The following is a 19,529-nucleotide window of genomic DNA, read 5'->3' as shown; positions in this document are numbered from 1 at the left end:
GGCCCTTTGCTGTTGTAACTTTACGTGCACCCATTTGCGTCACATAAAAATGGGAAATAGATCTGTGAGTCTGTGGTGGATAATATTCAGGGAAAATAATACAGAGGAAGTACTTGATTATTCCCAAATTAGAATTACTCAGCTAGTGTCTTTAGCAGATGGGTATTACAAACCACACCAATTAAATGAGATAATTACTTGCAACCGAAGCCACAATTTAGTTCCATGAAGGACCTGCTAATACCTGAGAAGCTATTCATGTGTTGAGTAGCACCTTGCTGAACACGAGTCATGCAGTAGCAAAGGTCTGTTACTTAACAGCTGTGGACCTTTCTCAGTTAGGGAAGGCATCAGCCATGTATGTGAAGCCTTTGAATATAGGTAATGTTTGCCATGTGAGCGGAGATACCTAACAAAACAGAGAAAGAGCTGGAAAGAAATCCTATTTTTGTTTGCCACTCAGCACAGTCTCCTTTCCTCTTAATTACCACAAGGTCATGGAGACTTGCAAGGGGAAGAATGACTTGCCAGAGAGAGATGCCAAGCTAATCATTCTACTGCCATTTCTCTGAAAATTTACGGTATGTGTATAATTTTAAAGCCAAAGCAGTAAAAATCCCTGGTTAAAATTCCTTTCAAAATACGTGTGTGAGTAAATATACAATACTGCAGCAGGATGACAATAGTTCCTTTGTTATTACACATCCCTTATGTCTTAGCTGCAATTTTTCTTCAAACATGCTTCCAATACATGATTCCAGGCAGAGAGTGAACAAGAATGTGTATGAATTTTATTTCATCCTGCTGCCTGTGTAGTTAATCACATGATGGATCCTGTCCAACAAGATTCCCCAACAGTACAGCTAGTTGTTACTGTATGGTACTGATGGCTTCTCACCTCTTTAATTCCAGCTGAAAAACTGCAGTAAAAGACAACTTAAATACTTTCATAATGCCTCTGCTTAACAGGAGAATGTGTGGTAGTTGCCAGAGGGTAATAGTATAACTGTAAGAAGGAAGAGAAGGGCTCATGAAAAGATTTCTAATAAAAGTTGATTCAAGGCATGAAAAACCTTGTGAGCATATGAATAAATGAAGAGATTAGCACACTCCACAAACTCTAGAGGCAGAGCATTAACTGCAGTTGCTGGAAAACAGATGTGAACTCGACTATTGTCCTCCACCCCTTTTCTAAATTTCTTTCTAATGAGTTCGTTAAAGTGCAATTGGTTCCATATGTATTTAGGAGGGAGCCTGATGGTTGCTACACTTGCTATTAGTTTGCTGTATCTGCATGAATAGTTTAGTGTTAAGGATGAAAGAAGTAGGAGCAAGAATTATCACCTGAAGCAGCATCCACGTAGGAATTTGGGATAGCATAGATGCTGTTTCCAATGTCAGGTTTTAGAACAGCCTTCCTTGCCTTAAGAGACCAGTGGGCTCAAAGTTAAAAGATGTGTTACAGTATTCCATCCACATGCAGTAATATGTTTAGATTATCTGTCCCAAATGCTCTTTAATTCATACCCACCACTAGAACTCTTTTTAAGAATAACAGAAATATTATGTCTTAATGCAGATATTAATCTGTGTCATTCTGTGATTTTTACTTCTGTAAATGCTCTCTGTTTTTATCTTTTTGAATACTACTTTTTGCTATTAACAGAATAATGAAGGTATGACTTTCACCTTGGTGACTGTCTGTCTCTTCTCGTTAACACTGAGAAAAGAGGAAACACAAGATTAAAGGATAAAAAAGTCGAAGGGAAATGGACGGCTCATTACATATGTTCGAGGAATAAGAAGCATCAAAGGTGAGGACAGGAGCCAATTGAATCATCAGGATGCTATAAATAATTCGGAAGTAATCTCTTTATCATTAAAAAAGTGAATTAGAAGAAGCTGATGGGGCAAAAGCCTATGGTTTGAATTCAGAAGAAATTATAGCAGTGCAGGGTGCACAAAGTGTTCTGCTGGGGCCGCTGGGAGGGACTTGATTGCACGGCTGTGATGGGATTGTTGAAGGAGAGCGTGGGAGCAGGCGGAGCTGGGGGCACAGCCCGGCACAAGGGCAGGGGAAGGGCCGCGGGGAGCGGGCTGCCAAACCCGTGTCAATGGCCCCTGGCAGCTGGGGAGCTGTCCCCACAGGTGGCACTGAGGTGACCTGTTTCTGGCCACCAGGCTACCCCAGGGGCCGCTTGCTCTCCTGCCCCATCTTTGGCTCCTCATCTTCTCTCTCCTCCTCCCGGAGCCGCGCTGGGCGGAGCCCAGGTGAGCTCATCTCCGGCACAGCGTGAGCCGCCACCGAGAGTTCAGTGTTTTAATTGGGCACAGCGGGAGGGCAGCGAAGAGGATTTGCATCCGTGAGTGTCTCGGGCAAGGTCACAGCACTGCTCGGACTTGGCCTCGAGCGCGGCGGGGCCGGTGGCGAAGCAGAGCTCGGTCCGTGCCTGTGCGGGGCTGGTGCGGCGCCCGGCCCGCCTGCAGGGCAACGCCATCCGCTCTTCTCCGCTTGCAGAGACAATTTAAGCCTCTGAACCATCGTGTAGTGGTCATGTACAGCCTGTGGCAAATCAGAATCCCTTTGGGAGTTAAGTTTGTTTAAAAGCCCCAGTGCTAATTGTGTCTCAGCTCACGTTCAGTTGCCATTTGAATGCCTGCTGATCTCCGTTAGTGAGAAAAAAATATTGCAGTGCTACTTTGAAATTATGTGGTGCCACTCTGATGGTCTAATGTGTCTGGAAAAGCAGAAGTGAAGCAGATGATCACAGTTGCTGTTCTCTGCACAGAGAATCAAATGTTGATTCCCTGCGTGGGCTTCAGCCAGGGCACTTCCACTCCGTGTGAACACAACTGCATGGCCAGTGCTTTAGACCCACATGGGCAAAAACCCTGGAGCCAGTGATAGCATAAGGGATCTCATGTTATTCAATGATAATTTGATACAGACTTTGTTCATTAATATAATTTTGTGAGGTGCCTCAGAATGGACTACTGGGTACTTTCACGCATCTATAATGTTAATCTGCTGCCCCTGCATGTATTATAAATGTTATCCTACCACTTGAAATGGAGATAAGCGGGATGTTACAGTTAAATATCCCAAATAGTAGCAGCACAAAATATTTTGCTGGTTCTTATCAGTTATTTAGTCTCAGTAGAAGAGAATGTACATTTTTGGTTTTTTTGTTACAGCAAGGCACAAGCTTTGTGTCTCAAGTTTTTCCTCATTGAATGCTATTGGTTCAGCATTGTAATATTAGACCTCTTATGGATATAGATACTATTTTGAGGAGATAATTTTTGGACTCTAGTTTAAGCTTTTGCTCTTTGCCTTGAGAAATATCTCATTCTTTCTGCAAAATGTTTACATAAAACAGACACAGTCTGTCCCACATTAACAGATACAGTCTGTCCCATAACTTTAGATAAAGCACATCCAGGCTTCCCTGTTGCCTCTTGCTCCAGCAAATATGCTTTTTGAATTGATGCCTACCCTTTCTTTCAGGCTCTATGAAATACAGCTTGAGGAACCTACCTCTGTTTCCACTGATTTGAATCTACCTTGTCAGCTTTTTCTGAGATCCCTAAAGATAGTAAATGGGAATGTGACATTTTGCTGTTGTAGGTCAGCTGCTGACAAATATAAACAAATAAAAATATAAACACTGGGGGCTGAAACTTTGGTCTGCTCTATGAATATTGATTTATGAAGAATCTGACATGGGAGTTAAATTAGTATCTTTAATTATAAGGAAATGGGAATCTTTTTTGTGCCTATTCTTGTTTTTTTTCTTTCTGTTTTTTTTTTTTGTGGGTTTTTTTTGGTTTTTTTTTGTTTTTTTTTAGTAGGCAATTCTTTGAGTTGTGTATATTTTTTATCCATACTGATTATCACAGTGGTTTACCACCACATTTGCATCAATATGTTGCATAATCCCCAATTATCATTTTGGTTTTCTGAGTTGCTATTCTCTGAGAAACTTTTATTGTTTTTCTTGGCTTAACTGCGGACTGTCTCCACCCTCTTTCCTTCTGCAAGTGATCAAATTCTGTAAAGAATTCTCTGCTTTGGATAGACTATTGCTTCCCACCCATGCTGTTCTCACTGAGGTTGGAAATGTTATTAATTTTATTTAGTGTAGGGAAAAGCTTGGCTAACCCTTCAAAACAATCTTTCAAGTCCTGTAATTCAATTAAGTCCTTATTTACAATGGCCATAGCTATTTTTCTCAGTGCTGTCCAAACTGAGTTCTCTCTGGTTACAAGAGAAAGAAGCATTGTTTTCCATTCTGACAGCAAAATGGTTCAATTTTATTTTTTAGTTCAGGAAAAGTGCAGCATAACCTTGTTTAAAAGGTTTTCTAGCAAAAGAAGCAGCTGTTACTCTCCACATTATGCTTTTCTTAATGGGTTTTGCGCCAGGGACTGAGGGAGGAAGGCTGGCAGTTATATATGACCTGGTGAGTGTAAAATTGTTATTCTGAGACTTGGATTTTCCAATTTTTCCAGTGCTAATCATTGCTTTTTCTTACACGCCAGCACACAAGCACTGTATTTCAGTTCTCTCTGTTAATTTAACTGTGTGGTTTATTTTTTTCTTTGGACTCAAAATTATCTAAGTTCAAGATAATATTTTATTATATTGTGGATAAAACCCCTTCCCAATAACTGCCATTTCAGATGTACACAGTGGCTCTGACCAAGTCTGGTTTTACTGAGGTCTCAGCCTAAGCTGGGCAGATATGAACAATGATTTTCTTGCACAAACACACAAAGTGTAAGTGGTGGCAGCATGGAAGTTGTAAATGAAACCTTTGGAAAGCTGTACAGCACTGAGGCATTGGCTTCCTTCCCTTAGGACCCACCAAAGAGCAGCTAGGAAGGAGGGAAGAAACTCTAGATTTGAAAAGAAATGTCAGCTGGGGTGACCTGTAACTTAGTGTCCTTGACAGCTTCAATTGTGTTGGATATCACTTGACTGTACCAGCACTGCAATTGTATGTTACTTATCCCTTCCTTCCACCCATATAAAAGAAAAAAATCAAAGCTGAAAGATAGTTTTTCCTTCCTGTGGTAATTGTGGTGTGTTTTAAAGCACTGTGAACAGGTTTGGAAGTGGCAAGGGCTTTGAAAGAGTGTTTGACATGGGCTGAGTTCTGCAACAGAAATTCCCAAAGATCCTTTTTCTATAACTGGCTGCTTGTTTGGGAGTGTTACAGGGCTAGCAATTCAGTGCTTCGTGTACTTCTGTCATGCAACAGCTTGGTGAATTTTTTTCTAGTTTCTTGACAAAATGGTCCCAGCAGTCCTTTTACCCATGCAGCGTGGTACAGGTGTCAATCACAGATCAGAGCCTTGTTTGTGAGGAACTGAATTCATGCCAACACTTGAGCGCATCGGTCTGGACCCCCAGATACCCAAGAGCCAAAGGAATTGCAAAGGAAGGGAAAGGCAAAGGAATTGCAAAGGAAAAGTGTTTTCACTGCTATAAAGATCCATTTCCTGCCCACCACTGCAGTTCAGCTGTGTTGTGAACAGAGTAACTCCCCTTGCCTTCCCCCTGTGCTTCAAGGCACCAGTGAAGTTGGCCTGAATGTAACTTGGCTGCAAGTGCTGGCAGCAGCTGAATGCATTTTTTCCTCATCTTCCCTGGAAGCAGCGTGCTGCTGGGCTGTGGCCACTTGTAGCACATGGCACCACCACAACCTGCACATCCACCACCTGGAAAAGAAGGAATAAAAGGGGTCTGTGTGTGAGAAACTGGAAAAAATGGTGAATTGGGAGCTTCGTCAGTACTGATGAAGTCAAGAGAACATGGGCCTGCCTGCCACACCAGTGTAGGGAAGGCTGCACCAGCATAGCTCAGACTTTCCGGAGATCCCAGAAGACTATTTGAGCATTTATTCTGAGTCTCCCATATACATCTGATTATAGTATTTCTCATCCTGTAGGGAGAGTTAGGTCACAGCTTGGGTTAGATTTCATGACATGCCTGTTCTCTGTCTTGGAGATGAAGATCTGGTATGCTCTCAGTAGAAAGCAGAGGGTACTGAGGGCCCACTCATACCTGGAAATAGATACCTGGTTCGTCTCCAGGCAGTCTGGAGCCTGCACTCCATCAGGAATATATTTGAGAGGAGAGATACCACAAAAGGACCTCTGCTCCATCCCTGCTGCACAGCCATTCTGTATCTGGAACTGTGACTCTGCCCTAGTGCTCTCTCAGGGCAAAGAAAGACAGATTTAGATGGAGTTTATATATACATAATATATACACACATGTATATTTCTTTATAGATATATAAACATATATATTAATAGATATAACAGATATCTGTATAGATATAGCTAACTGTTCCTACAGTCCTTCCCCTAGATGGTGTTTTCTGTTCTTTATGATCTAGATACCTGTATTTTTCTGCTGTAGGGACTTGTGCCAAGAGAAGACCCACACAAACTGAGCTGTCTCCTCTGTGCCTCAGTCATGAGGAGCCATGTCCCTTGGTGCTGCCTTAAAGGATCCCTGCAGAGACTCAACCACCCCAAACCTGGCATCCCTTTCCTGCTGCTCAGTCATGGGCCCTGCAGCTGGTGGGGATCATGCTCCACAGCTAAGCAGTAAGTAACTAAAGCTTCAAGTGTCCTGCTAACAGAGTGTCAGCCAAGCATAATCCAGGCCCTGACTCAAATTGACAAGGACAGGTTGGGCTCTGAAATAATCTCTTTAAATAGCAGCAGCCATCTCTCTGAAAGGCACTTCCCCCCCAGCCAGCCCTGAGAGCTGCTTACAGCACATTGCCTGCTATTTCCCACCCAGGCAGTGCAGGGCTGACACTTCTGACAGGAAAGTGTGTTCTCTGCCAGCAGTCTCCCAGCTTTGCTTTGCACCAGGAGTTACAATGAATTTTGCAGCACAGTTTATCTACTTCAAAGTCTTAAAAAACAGAAGTCCCAGGGACCGCTACAGGGAAGATGAAGACTACGATCCTTTCTGGCAAAGGTTGGAGAATATTGCTGTCTGACTTAGAGCTAGAGTGCTCCTTTATGCCCCTCAGGGGTCATGGTCAGCCCTCGGGGTGCCCCCAGGGCCAGGCCCACGGACATGACAACCCCTGGATCCCTCCTGCCTCCTTATGGTGTCGTAGTTGGAGTTTTGCTTCGCCTCGTTGTTTATTTAGTCGCTGTGCTGTATAGGTAATGCTTTCTTTTTCCTTTCCTTAATTTCCTTAAAAAAATCAAACCAAACCAAAAATCTGGGACATTGAAATTTTCCATAATCTCCCAGGGTTCTGTGGATATGGGTTGCTCTTGGAGTTATCCACTGGAAATGGTGGAGATTTTAATATTTTCAGCCCACTGAGTTCAGCTTTTGTATTTCTTCATGAGTATGGTATCAGAAATAACTCTGGACAGGCCAGTGGACTGCTGAAAATTTATCTTGGGATAGCCCATGTCAGATCCTGTTATTACAGTTCTGTGGTTGCCTTTGTTATGGTGCTTATGGTGATCTTAAATTCCTGTTTTCAGACTTGGATGGTGCAGATGGAATTTAAGAGTCATCTAGTGTCCTTGTGTAGCATGAGCTGAGGCTGTGCACACACATGGCATGGTGGTGTTGTGCAACCTCATTCTTAACCTTTTCCATAGTTTGTTTTTCCCTCCATTTTATTATCTGGACACCACTACTGAGATCACGCTCTGTTTTTCCAGACGTAGTACAAACAAGGAACAATACTCATTTCCTGCATCTCCTTGTCACAGATGTTGCTAACATTTAAGATATAAATTGTTTCAGTGGGCCTGATGCTGTTAATAAAGGGGAAGGCAAGGTCTTCTGCACTGTAAAAAGGGCTTGCCCAAAGTCACCCATGATATGACCTGTTCTGCAGTGCACTGTGGGTCTCCTTTCAGCACAGGACCACTCTTTGCTCTATTTTGAGTTATGCTATTCATTCCTAATTGGAAGTGAATTATGGAGGTGTGTTAGTCACCACAAAACCTCTAGACTCAGAATACATTCAGCTTAGGAAAAAGTTTAATTGCTTAATGAGTTTTAGGTGCCAAACTCTGTGCAGTGTTGGATACCTATCATTTGACATTCACAGCTGTCAATGTCTTATAAGAACTTTTGAGAGGGATGGGTCTGTTTGAGGGACAGTTGGTTACCTCTGCTGTAACATTTCCATTATGGGTGGTCTTGTGAATTCTTCTTGCTTACAGAATGCTTTTCCTAGTGTTTTCTATTTAGCAGCTGACAGCCAGTTGCCATTGCCAGCAGTAAGCAATGACACGTGCACGGTGTGTGCAGAAGAATGGCAATAGATTATGACTACAGATGAAGGCATATATAGTGCCAGGCTCAGGTTCTGGTAAATCTGACTTGCTAAAAGTAAGGGGAGATTTTATCAGAGGTGATAATACAGCTTGGTTGTTTGCAGCATGAGCTTGAGCTTTCTTTGTGTGTGTTGCTGGTGCAGCATCAGACAGGTTTGTTAGACCTCTATATGGTGAGTAGAGTTCTAAAGGCCTGCTCAGTCTCAAGGCTTGGTTATTGTGTGGCTGTCTCTGCTGGATGGTCACAGTGCTTACTTTTGTCACCCAGCATGGTTACTATGCCCCGACCTCCTTGTCTTTAAGACACTCTGATAAATAGCCCTGCGGAAGTCTTAGGAAGTCACTGGATCTGTCTGTGTCCCAGTTTCCATCAATAAAGTTGAGCTAATGTTTGCTGAACTTGTCCTTCTGTTTAGGGGAAGGTGACTCCTATGTGATTTAGGAACAATCACTTTGCATAGGCTTTAGATATATAAAGGTCAGATATTAAATTTATATTTCCATCCTGTGTGTGCCACTAGTTGGAGTGATGCAGTCTCAAATGGGTGTTCCTAAGTACTAGTATTACACAAAATACTGATAATTCATTCCAATATCAAAATAATGATAATTCAAGACAGTCATGTTTAGAGTGCAGCATTGTCTTGGATCTGTTTTGAATTTATTGTCAAAGAGGGAGAATTGTCAAATTTATTGTGGTCATACCCTATGCCTGCAGGAATTTACTTGTCACCCTGTAGTGGTGTGCAGGGCACTCAGACACTATTGAGTGCATAACCTGGAATTTCTGGTAGTGGAGATGATATTTGGTATGATCCTTCTTGATACTTTTATCTCAGCAAACCTCTATTTTTCTACCATTAGTCTTTCATAAAGTCACACTTGCACAAGTTGCTGAGATGCTTTAAAGAATTACTGCTATTGCAGTATTTGAATGTATTTGGGAATGGGTAAAAAGGTAGAAGAGGAGTTGAGATGGAATGTTTATGAGCTACTGGAAAAGGGGATTACAACAAACAAGGAAAGTATCAGAGGGGTCTGGGAGGCTCAGGTAGCAAGAAGGGTCAGAGGAGACAGTGCTGGGACACAGAATTAGAAGGATTAATGGAGCTGGAGAGGTTCTGGGTAAAAGGGATTTGGATGAGGGAAAGGGCCCTCTCTGTCATATCCTGGGATTGCCTCTTTGTCACTCCTGTAAGAGGAGATGCCAGCCCCAGACACATTGCAGTCATAAGCCAGGCAAACTGCTACCTGCAGCAGTCTGCTCACTCTGCCTTGCCCCCTGTACTGCCCCATCTCTGCTCAACACTGAGGAATGAGGCAGAAGTGACTTCAAATGGGGTTACCTTTTGGCTTAATAAGTATTCTGAACTTGCAGGTGTAAGATCTGAGCCCAGTTACCTGAAAGCAGATAATAGATGTGTTTAAAGCTGTGTTTTACCAATGTCTCTTGGTTAGTGTTCTCCAGGAAAGTCTTCAGGCAGCCTGGAGATGCTGGGCAGCATATGGGTATGACCTTAAGAAACCCTGATACCCAAAACATTAAAAAAGGACAAAATTAAAATCCACATGTAGAGAGCAGTCACAAAATGTTAAGTTTAAATATCACTTCAAACTCATGTGCATATGAGTTTGAAGTGATATTCAAGCTTAACATTTTGTGACTGCTCAACTGCACATCTTGCAACACTGCCAGTCCCTCTTTATAGTGAATGTGTATCACTGTGAATGCAGATGACAAAAGCTGCAGTAGAAATTACAAAGAAAGGCTGAGTTTTCAGTCTTATATTACAATTAGTTTCCTTTGTGACAGTTGAATTTCCATCTGTGAACCAGTACATGAGAATGTATGTCCATAATTTCAACTTCATGTCTGCCTCAAAACATGCTGTTGTGACTCCTTTTGAAAGTGTAAAAGCTGCCAAATGGGCCAGCTGCTGGCATTGGGCACATCTGCACTCAAAATGGCAGCACTGGGTCAGGCCAAAGAGCAGTCCTCCCCTGTGTCCCCTCTCTAGAGGTGGCCAGTAATGCAACTGGGGGAAAAATAAAAGTCACCTAAGACCCTTTTTCTCACTTGCTTTCATGGGGTTGGCTCAGGGGCTTCCTGAATCACAGATTAATTCTTGAACAATGTGTGTATTGGTCACTACTTCCATTTAGTTGTGCATTTTTTTGGAGCCCATTTACATTGTTGTTCTTTGTAGAGTCTTCTTGCCATGAGTTCTGTGAGCTAATTATTTTCTCTAAAAAGGCAAATTAAAAATTTTCTGCCTAATGCTTTAATACCATCTGCCCCTAACATTTACACTGGGCAGAATGGTGACTAGTCTTTCACACTTTGTTATTCCCTGGATGTGTATGATTTTGCAGATTTTGCTCCTTCAGTTTTAGAAGCTGAGGAGATCCAGTGCACCAGTTTAATCTGTTTGTGGGTCCTGAGGGAGGCAATCTGAATGTGCTTCACCCATGGGGACATGAAACTGTCCATTGCACACTTGGACACTTCTCTGGCTAACAAAGGCAACAGCTGTGGTCTTTAGGTATAGTATGCATTATTGCCTTTCATCTTCGCAAAATTATTTTTGCTGGTTTTATTACTTTCATAGTTTGTTAATATTGCTATTTTTGAAGTTTTTTCCCTAGTGCTGTTTAACTTGATTAATATTATCCATATGTTAAAAAAACCAAACTGGAAATAGAAAAATGAATCATTCCAAGTTGTTGCTTTTTATTATTGTAGGAGTACATTTTGGTACACACAGTTTTTGCATTGACTTTGAGATTTTAAAATATGCAAAACTATCTACTTAAACAAATGATATTTTTTCCTGTGCCTTAATTGTTTACGGAAAGTCTGCATATGGATCTTCTCTTTTTTTTCCAGTTATGCTGAGCAGCTGTTCTGGAAAAAGTAGGTTTATAAACTGTATTTTCTTGTTTGCTTTTACTAATCACATTAAAGGTAAAATGTTGTAATTTATAACCATGTAACAAAGTTTGCCAGCTGGGTATTTGTTTTATGTCTGGAAATAAACAGACCTTTTAATGAAAACTTGTGACAAGCTCCAAAAAAGGAAAAGCTCCATTTGAAAGGAGCAGTGCTTTATAATGCTGAGTTTTAGGTTTATATTGGCTCAGATCTTCATCTGGTGGACATGGCTGCTGGAGTAGGGGCTGTATTTTGTGACTGTGCTTGAGAAGTCACATGCTGTGTTTTTGTGAGCACTTGCATGTTTTGCTGCCTGCTTTGGCTGTTCCTGTAAAAGAAATCCATCTAGATCTCTGCCAAGCATGTGGAATGCTTTTGAGGCAAGAAATGCTTTTGACCCAACAGGGCCATTAGTTGCCCATTTGTGATATGTGATCAAACCTCAGCCCACTGTTTACCTTGGGAGTTTGAGAGCTCTAGGAGGGTCTGTGGCACATCCAGGTGGACTCAATATGGGAAATGTCATTCTCTAATATAAGTGAGACATGTGGGTGTAGAAGAAGAATCAAAGTTATTCTGAAATAAATACACACAATACATGTATGTGCAATAGAATTATATCCCCTTGATGAAGAGGCTGCTGACTTTTCAGATGTAAATGTATGATACTTTTCATATTAAATATTGAGATGGTAATAATTCAGTCTATTTGCAGATACAAATATGTGATAGCACTAATGTGATGAGGCATTGCCATGCACTTGTACTTTTTCACAGAATCCTGCTTCATTGATAAACTTCCTGTGGTCATCTCTGGCTGGGTCTTTTTGTAGACATTTTGATTCCAACAGATGCTATGAAAAATGAGAATTGTTCTTCCATCTCAAATGCCAGTTAGTAAAAAAATTTGACCCATAAATTCACAAAATTTTTATCTGCCTATGTTTTTACCCGACATGGAGCCCTTTAAACCATTTCCAGTGTAAGAACATAATTCATTGCTAAAGCTTGCTAAACATTTTAGACACTATGTTCAGATACAGGACATATCTGTCCTTCCTTTTGGAGTGGTTTGGGAGTCTGTGATAAGGAAAATATTTTTTTGGAAGGGAGGGGTATGGAATGAACTCTACCAGTGCTGTGGCCTCTTGGATGCTGCTGCTGTTGTTTTTGGGGGGCTGAGCTGTAACAAGTTCACAGGCAGGCAGTCTGATCTGGTTCTCAGCTTTGCATTAAGCAGACTAATGTGCACCCTAGCTAACACTGGAAGCTTAACATCTTTATGAAGTGTTCCAGCTGTCTAACCCCAATGGAGCAGAGATAGAGCAGAGCTCCTTGATAAGTTACTTGATTTGAAAGCAGAATGCATGGTAGTTAGGCTGTATCAGCTTTAAAATACAGTATTGGGAAAATACTTTAGATCACAAGTTTCAACATAAAGAGGTTACAAATGTGTATATATTTATCTTAGAAAATTAATGTTCTCATTACTTTTAGAGAGAGAAGATCTTGCTACAAAAATTTTCTCCTGTGAAGATATACAGAATGTTTGATGCTATGGTATATTACTCGATTCTAACAATAATAAATTTTATGTTACCCATATTGTTATGTGAATTCCTCAGTGGAAAAACTGGAAGTGTAATAGGAACCAGAGCTACTGGCACAGATTATTGATGCCATTAAGGAACTCGATGATACTGCCCAAAGTGGGCAATTGCTCAAAAAACATCTGTTTCTAAATATTTTAAAATTCTTTTGGAAGTTGCTGCAAAGCATATTATGGTGTTGATCACTGCTGTTAAATGTGCTATAGTTAGTCCTCTTGATGGATAGCTGCAAAACTTAGACCCAAATTATTTTAGGAAAAAGGTAAATATTTTTTGTTGGAGATAAATTATGTCAGAGATTCCAGCATTAACATGTTTGTTTTTAGAAAACCATTTCCACCAAATAGATTAATAGTGAGTCATGTAGAGGAGCTCATACCATCTGTCTAATCACAGCCACAAACCAGGGGTGGTATCAGCTCTTTTCCAAATCACTGGTCTTCTGCTTAATGCTCCCTTTCCCCATAATAATCTCCAAATTCCAAGAATTCCTAGAAGCTTTGCATTTATCTGTTGGTAGGACTGCAAAATCCTGCACTACAGTACAGTGTTCCTTGTGGACTGAATGCTGTGGACCAGAGAATCAGGCAGCTGAAGGTAGCAAATCCAGCAATTTTTTCTAGCAGTGCTGTCTCTCCTATATTTCTTGGGGAAGAAGATTTTGCCATCACATTTCTGTCATATCTACCCAGATATCTACCCATGAAATGTAAATCCACTGATCAGAAGACCTAATTCTTTCGCTGTGTAGGAAGATATAATTATTAAACCTTATCACAGTAATTTTTTCCCCTCATGAGGCAGTTGATGGCTGTCAAGAGTGCACTGTGCAAGTATGCAAGGGCAGAGAGCAGAACTCTTGTGTACAATGTAGTGGCATTTGTTACTGCCACTGCTACTATTAATAGTTTATGGGAATGGTCTGCAGCAGCTCCTTGCCCTTTTTGAAAAAGATAGAACTGTGTATGGAAAATATAACTCCATTTATTCCAAGATCTTTGGAAGCACTGAACTAGAATCATTGCCGGTTGAATACTGAGTACTAAGGAAGGGCTTGCTGTCTAGACAGCACAGATTATATATTTCTTATTTTCTTGTGTAGGACAGTTGCACAGTTGGCCCACATGTTGGGTTATTTGTGGCTTTTCTAACTGCTGGAAGGTTGCAGTATCTTTCAGTGCACCTACAGGTGGGTCAGCAGCAACTCACTCTGTCTGTTTGAGGCTTGCAAAGAGCAACTGACATGTGCATCCTTCTAAAATGCTAAATATCAAGCTTTTAATCATCCAAGCCTTTCTAACATGTTTCTTTTATTTATTTTCAGGGATGACAATAAAATAAAGAAACAAGACATCCCAGCAGTTTGTGATCTTCACTGCTGTAAGGATGTCCCTGTAAGAAATGGCCTTATTGGGCAGAAGCCACCCTCTATCAACCCCGAGAGACTGAAGGATTTTGGTGAGGAGGATTACCTGAACGGGGATGTGAAGACCTGGGAAATGAAGATAGTGAGCCGAAATGAGGAGTTACTTAGGGATGCCCTTTCCTGCATCCCTCAGCCAAGTAGTAGGACCAGCCTGGCAAGCTGTAACAGGCTGATTCGATTTGAAGACATTAGTGCAGCAGCCTTCAAAATCCAGTGTGGTGTTCAGAAAACCCCCTGCATGGTAGGGAATCTTTATGGTTTTGCATTCTCTCAATGTTTGTTTTCATTTTCCTTATGAAAGTTGGTCAGAAATGAAGAAAGAGTATGTGTGAATTGCAGCAGATAGATCCGTGTGAGAAGAGTCATGTTCATATTAATTGTATTTAACTGTCAATAATAATTTTCTTCTTATCTGTTTACACTAACCTAAATCCTCAAAGATTGCAGTGACCTGTAAACAAAGGATAAACCACATTAGGCATAGACTTAATGTGGTATTATGCTCCCAGTGAAAAACTCCTGCTATAAGGAACCTGAGTTGGAGGTGGCAGACTAGGAGTGTTTGGGTAAGCACTCTTGTGGGAGGGTCTGGTGTGGAACCCCCTCATATTTGGAGGGTTTGAAGGTACAGATTTGCCTTCTGAGTCAGGCCAACCAGGAAGGGCTGGATATGTTCTGTAACCAGGTATTTCTGCCAGAGGTGTCTTCAGCAAAATAAGGATGCACACAAATCCCCATCCATGAGATACCCCCATCCATGTACAAGGTCTGAGAGAGAAGTACAATGGCAAGATGTACTGTATTTCTGTACTTTTTCATAGTGTTTTTCTACCATTGGGAGCTCTTCAAGCAGGCTACTCTGGGTTCTCTGGGTAATCTCTTTTCCTTTCCGTGGGTGAAAAGAATGTCTTTGCTAGGAATTGCCAAAGGAATTTGGCAGCAGTCCCAAATCAAACTCTCAGTGAATCCTTGTGGATTGTTTTTCTGGCATGCACAGGGTAAGAACCTTGCAATCTGCTTGGGGTTAGCAGTCCCTGGAGTGAAGTGGTTGGGTCCTCAAAGTTGTCCTTGTTCCCATATGATGCCTGCTGATCCAGAGGCATCATAACTAATTCCAGTGTGGGTTTCTTAGCCTAGCAGTCCCAAAATAAGGACAGCTGTGCTTTTTGTAGCACATTACTGAAGAAGTGTGTCGTGTCAAAGGACAAGGAACAAGACTGGGGCTGTAAGGTGGCACAAAAGATTTGGCTAAGGACTGCAGGGAAGTTTTGGCTAAGGTTACATTTCTTCACAGTAGCTGGTATGGGGCTGTGTTTTGGATTTGTGATGAAAATATTGTTGATGAGAGAGAGATGGTTTTGTTACTACTGAGCAGCTCTTCACAGAGTCAAGGTGTTTTCTCTTCCTCATTCCATCCCACAGTGAAAGGACTGGGGATGTACAAGGAGTTGGGAGGGGAGACAGCTGGAGCTGCTGACCCCAGCTGACCAAAGAGACATCCTGTACTATATGACACCTTGCTCAGCAATAAAATTAGGGGGAAAGTTGGCTGGGGGCCTGTGGCTCAGGGCCTGGCTGGTCATCGGCTGGTTGTTGGTGAGCAATTGTTTTCAATTGCATAAGCTGTCCTTCTTGGGTCTTACTTATTTATCTTTGTTATTTTCCTTTTAATTATATTGTTGTTATTTATTTTTTTTATTTATTCTTACTAATTGTTCTTATCCCAACCCATGAGATGTCTCACTTTTACTCTTCCAATTCTCATCTCCCCCAGAACAGAGGAGTGGGGAAATGAGCAAGTGGTAGGATGATATTTAGTTGCCAGTTGAGGTTAAACCATGACACCCCTTTACTTAAATAGCTCCTTTCTCCTAGTTGTCCCTGGCAGATTTATGCAAACCAGTTGTATCCCCTTTCTGCATTTACTGTTTCAAACTAAACAGTCTCACTTTCTTTAGTCTTTTTATAATGAACTATGCTTTTAAAATTATCTGAAAGTGGAAAGCCTATACCCAAATAAAAACCTGTATATTTTACTGTGAAAATAGCCCATGACTGTTGTTATTCAAAGTAATGTTCCTGCAGAAGTTATTAGTGCATTTCATGCACTGTTTCAAAAGCACAGAGTGGTGTCATGAAAAACACAGGAAAGCTTTATTTTAACTCATCATGTAGAGGCAAGAGCCCCTTTCAAGGATATTTGTTTAGACTAAAAAAAGTGAGTGTGACTATAATACATTTAGTTAATTGAAGGGAGAAACATTTTGCATAGGGTGATTCCTAATCTGCAGGTAAAACCATGGACAGAGCATCCTGGTTCCTTAGGTAGGAGATTGCCCTGGGGCTGAGATATGGCATCATGAATGAATTGTAACATGTCCAAGAGGTAGTGAGCATAAGAAAACTAGGAACTGACATCAAGCTGGGCACCTGGTTTGGCTGCTGATGAAGGAGCTGTAAGGGTTGTGTTGTGTTAGCTTTGTGGATGCCAGAGGGAGGCTGTGCTGTGTGCTGTACCTTAGATGTGGTATCTGTAGTCCTTAGATGAGATCGGAGTGACTAAAAGGAAATCTTACAGGCTGGTTCAATGTGTCTTAGGAGGTCACACATCAGGTCAGTTCAACTGCAAATAGCACTGATGCCTGCTTTGCTAGAAGTAGTTGCTATATTTAGGCTCTGTGAAAAAATCCTCAGTTAAAGGAAGACAGAAAGGATAACCTAAAGAATTAGAATCCTGATGATCAAGATTAAAGATAAATATCAATCTAAAGTACACCACCCCTGTGGGAAAGAGTGACTTAAGGACACAGTTTTAAATGTAGGAGACTTAGCAACTTTATTATGCACAGGATACATCTCCTTAAATCCTTTTTCTGATTGCTCACTCTAGAATCCAAGATTCTCTACAAAAAACAAGAATGATATGTGGAGTACTAGTAGCATTTCTTCTTTGGTGTTCTTGTTCTGTTTTGCATAGGCATTCTCCATAGATTAGGATGTTTAGGATATAAACTATTATCCTATTAGTGTGCTAAGCACTTTCCATTGTTTCAGTTTCTGCAGCCAGATTTGCAAAGGAGCAGCAAGTGGTAGCTCCTATGTCAGGACTTTCAGAGGCAAAATAGAGAATCTGGCCCCACCTATGGGTGAGGAACTTAAACATATGCTTAGAAATCCACTAAAAAGCCTTGAAACGTTCACCTGAAACGTGTAGTTTAACTGCATACTTTAAAGCAAGTGTCTGATTCAGATATACTTAGTTTATATAAATTCACTTGGGAAGTCCTGCAATCTGAAAACCGTGTCAGTGCATATTACTGTGTAGTATACATTGTATGTATGACACCGCCAGATATTGCTTAAGATAAATATTTTGTCATGCTGGTTTTGGATCTGTCTCACTTCATGATTTATCTTAAATGAGGACTTGATCCCCTAAATCACCAGGGCCTCATTTGCTTTGGCAGACAATAGAGGTGATGGAGCCAATTCTGAAATAGAGCTGCAATAAGCCTGGGGAGCTGGCACCCACAGGCTTACTGCAGCTCTATTTCACAAGTGATCTTGTGTAAAACTCTGGGTTTAATGAATATGGTAATAGGAAATTAATATGTTGATACATGCTGGGAGTGTCTTATTATAAAGCTTAACAAATATTTGCCATTTAAAATTTTTAAAAATCATGCACTTGGGCACTGCATCACATGTGATGTGCTTGCTAATTCCCCTCAGTTCTGGCATAATTTCTGTTCCAAACACTAAGCTTTTCCAAACAGCTGCTGCTTACACTTGCAGTCCTGGAAAATTGTTTTTTATTGTTTCCATTTTTGTTTGAGTAAGAAATGTCTTTACTAGTATTCTACTGGCCTTAGGATGCAAAATAGACAACACTATTGCAGAGAATCGGTGGCAGAAGCCATAATGGGGTATCCAGCTCTGGCAAATGCTGGAAGCATGGGTTTTGAGAAAATTGAAAATATGTATTTTTATGCCTGTGTTTGAACAGTAAGATCCAAAGCAAGTGCTATTTTCAGAGTTGTTAATGGCATGTGGTCCATATTTCACTGCTGTGAGTTTGAAAATCACTTCCATAAAGCACGAGGACCTGGTAGGTAATAACACACTGTTGTAAATGAAGAAGCAGAAGGTGAATTTTGCTTTTTAGAGCTCATATATAGGAGTAGAATTCAAGCCTCAGCAGGCAGCTGATAGGGTATGGAAGACTTTTGTTAATAGTAGATATACTGACATAATATTATTTATCTACTCCAGTATTCTAGGCTATCCAAGCTGTATGGAATGGACATCTACCTGAAGAAGGAGTTCCTGCAGTACACAGGGTCTGTGAAGGAACGAGGTGTGCTTTACCTTCTGATGTCATTGCCTCAGGTATACCAAAATGTCAGCATTCAAAAGAAGTAGAGTCGTTCTGCTTCATGAAAATGGAGCAGAGCTGAAGATAAATTTACCTCTAATCTCTGTGGAATCACAGTGTTTCTTGTCTTTGGAATCATCATACTGACCACAGCATGTGAACAGAGATAGGTCTGAATGTAAAATACTACTTTATTTACAATTGGCTAATCTGATGGTGAAATTCTTAATGTTTGAAACAAAAGCTTGCAAAATGGAAACATCAGCATTTTTCTGTGGCATTAAGATACAAATGGTTTTTTGTGTGCTGTAGTTCTGATATGTTGAAACCACCAAACTGATGAGTGATGATGAAATTGAAGTGAACAATGACAATGTATGATGACAAAGATCTAGATCACCGATTGATTTTGTAATGAATTTCAGTTTTCTTACATGAATAGCTTGTTTATCATTTGTCATAGGAGGTTATTACCTTTGTCATAGGAATCTCTGCAGTAATAATTGTTATAGTAGGCATGAGACAGCAGCCCAGAGCAGTGGTTATTGCTGCCTTTCGCAATAATATAAATGAAATCTTTTGTTAAAAGGAAGCCTGAAATAAAATAATTTAAAACAGGCAGAGCAGAAATATATCAGCTCTTCTGTGATCAGTTGGAGTTTTTCAGCTCTTTCCCATGGAACAAGAATCGAACCCAGAGGAGTGCGAGCACAGGGATTGATCTTGTGCTGCTTTAGCTTTGCGTGTAAATCCTGAGATCACACTAACCATGCATATAGTGTGCCATAATATCACAATTCAATCAGCTAGTAAAGGGAGTAAAGGAAGCCAGATCATCAGAATGATCCA

The 19,529-nt window shown here is 40.9% G+C and overlaps 1 protein-coding gene across 2 annotated transcripts in view; it reads left to right on the top strand.

Annotated features, from left to right (window-relative positions):
- Positions 1-6,772: 6,772 nt before the first annotated feature.
- The window catches only part of LOC120510913 (putative threonine dehydratase), a 30,156-nt gene continuing 17,399 nt past the window's right edge, over positions 6,773-19,529 (top strand). The window contains exons 1-3 of one of the 2 annotated variants that reach the window (XM_039727273.1): positions 6,773-7,003; positions 14,204-14,546; positions 18,578-18,694. In XM_039727273.1, the coding sequence (XP_039583207.1) occupies positions 6,903-7,003; positions 14,204-14,546; positions 18,578-18,694 (561 nt within the window). In that variant the 5' untranslated portion in view covers positions 6,773-6,902. Of the gene's footprint in view, positions 7,198-14,203; positions 14,547-18,577; positions 18,695-19,529 lie in introns of both variants that reach the window. The other variant, XM_039727272.1, reaches the window with a different exon arrangement.

This window comes from Passer montanus, unplaced genomic scaffold (genome assembly GCF_014805655.1).
Source record: "Passer montanus isolate IOZ18808 unplaced genomic scaffold, ASM1480565v1 scaffold61, whole genome shotgun sequence".
NCBI classification, from domain to species: Eukaryota; Metazoa; Chordata; class Aves; order Passeriformes; family Passeridae; genus Passer; species Passer montanus.
The sequence above is the reverse complement of the archived record's forward strand: the minus strand, read 5'-3'. Positions and strand labels throughout refer to the sequence as shown.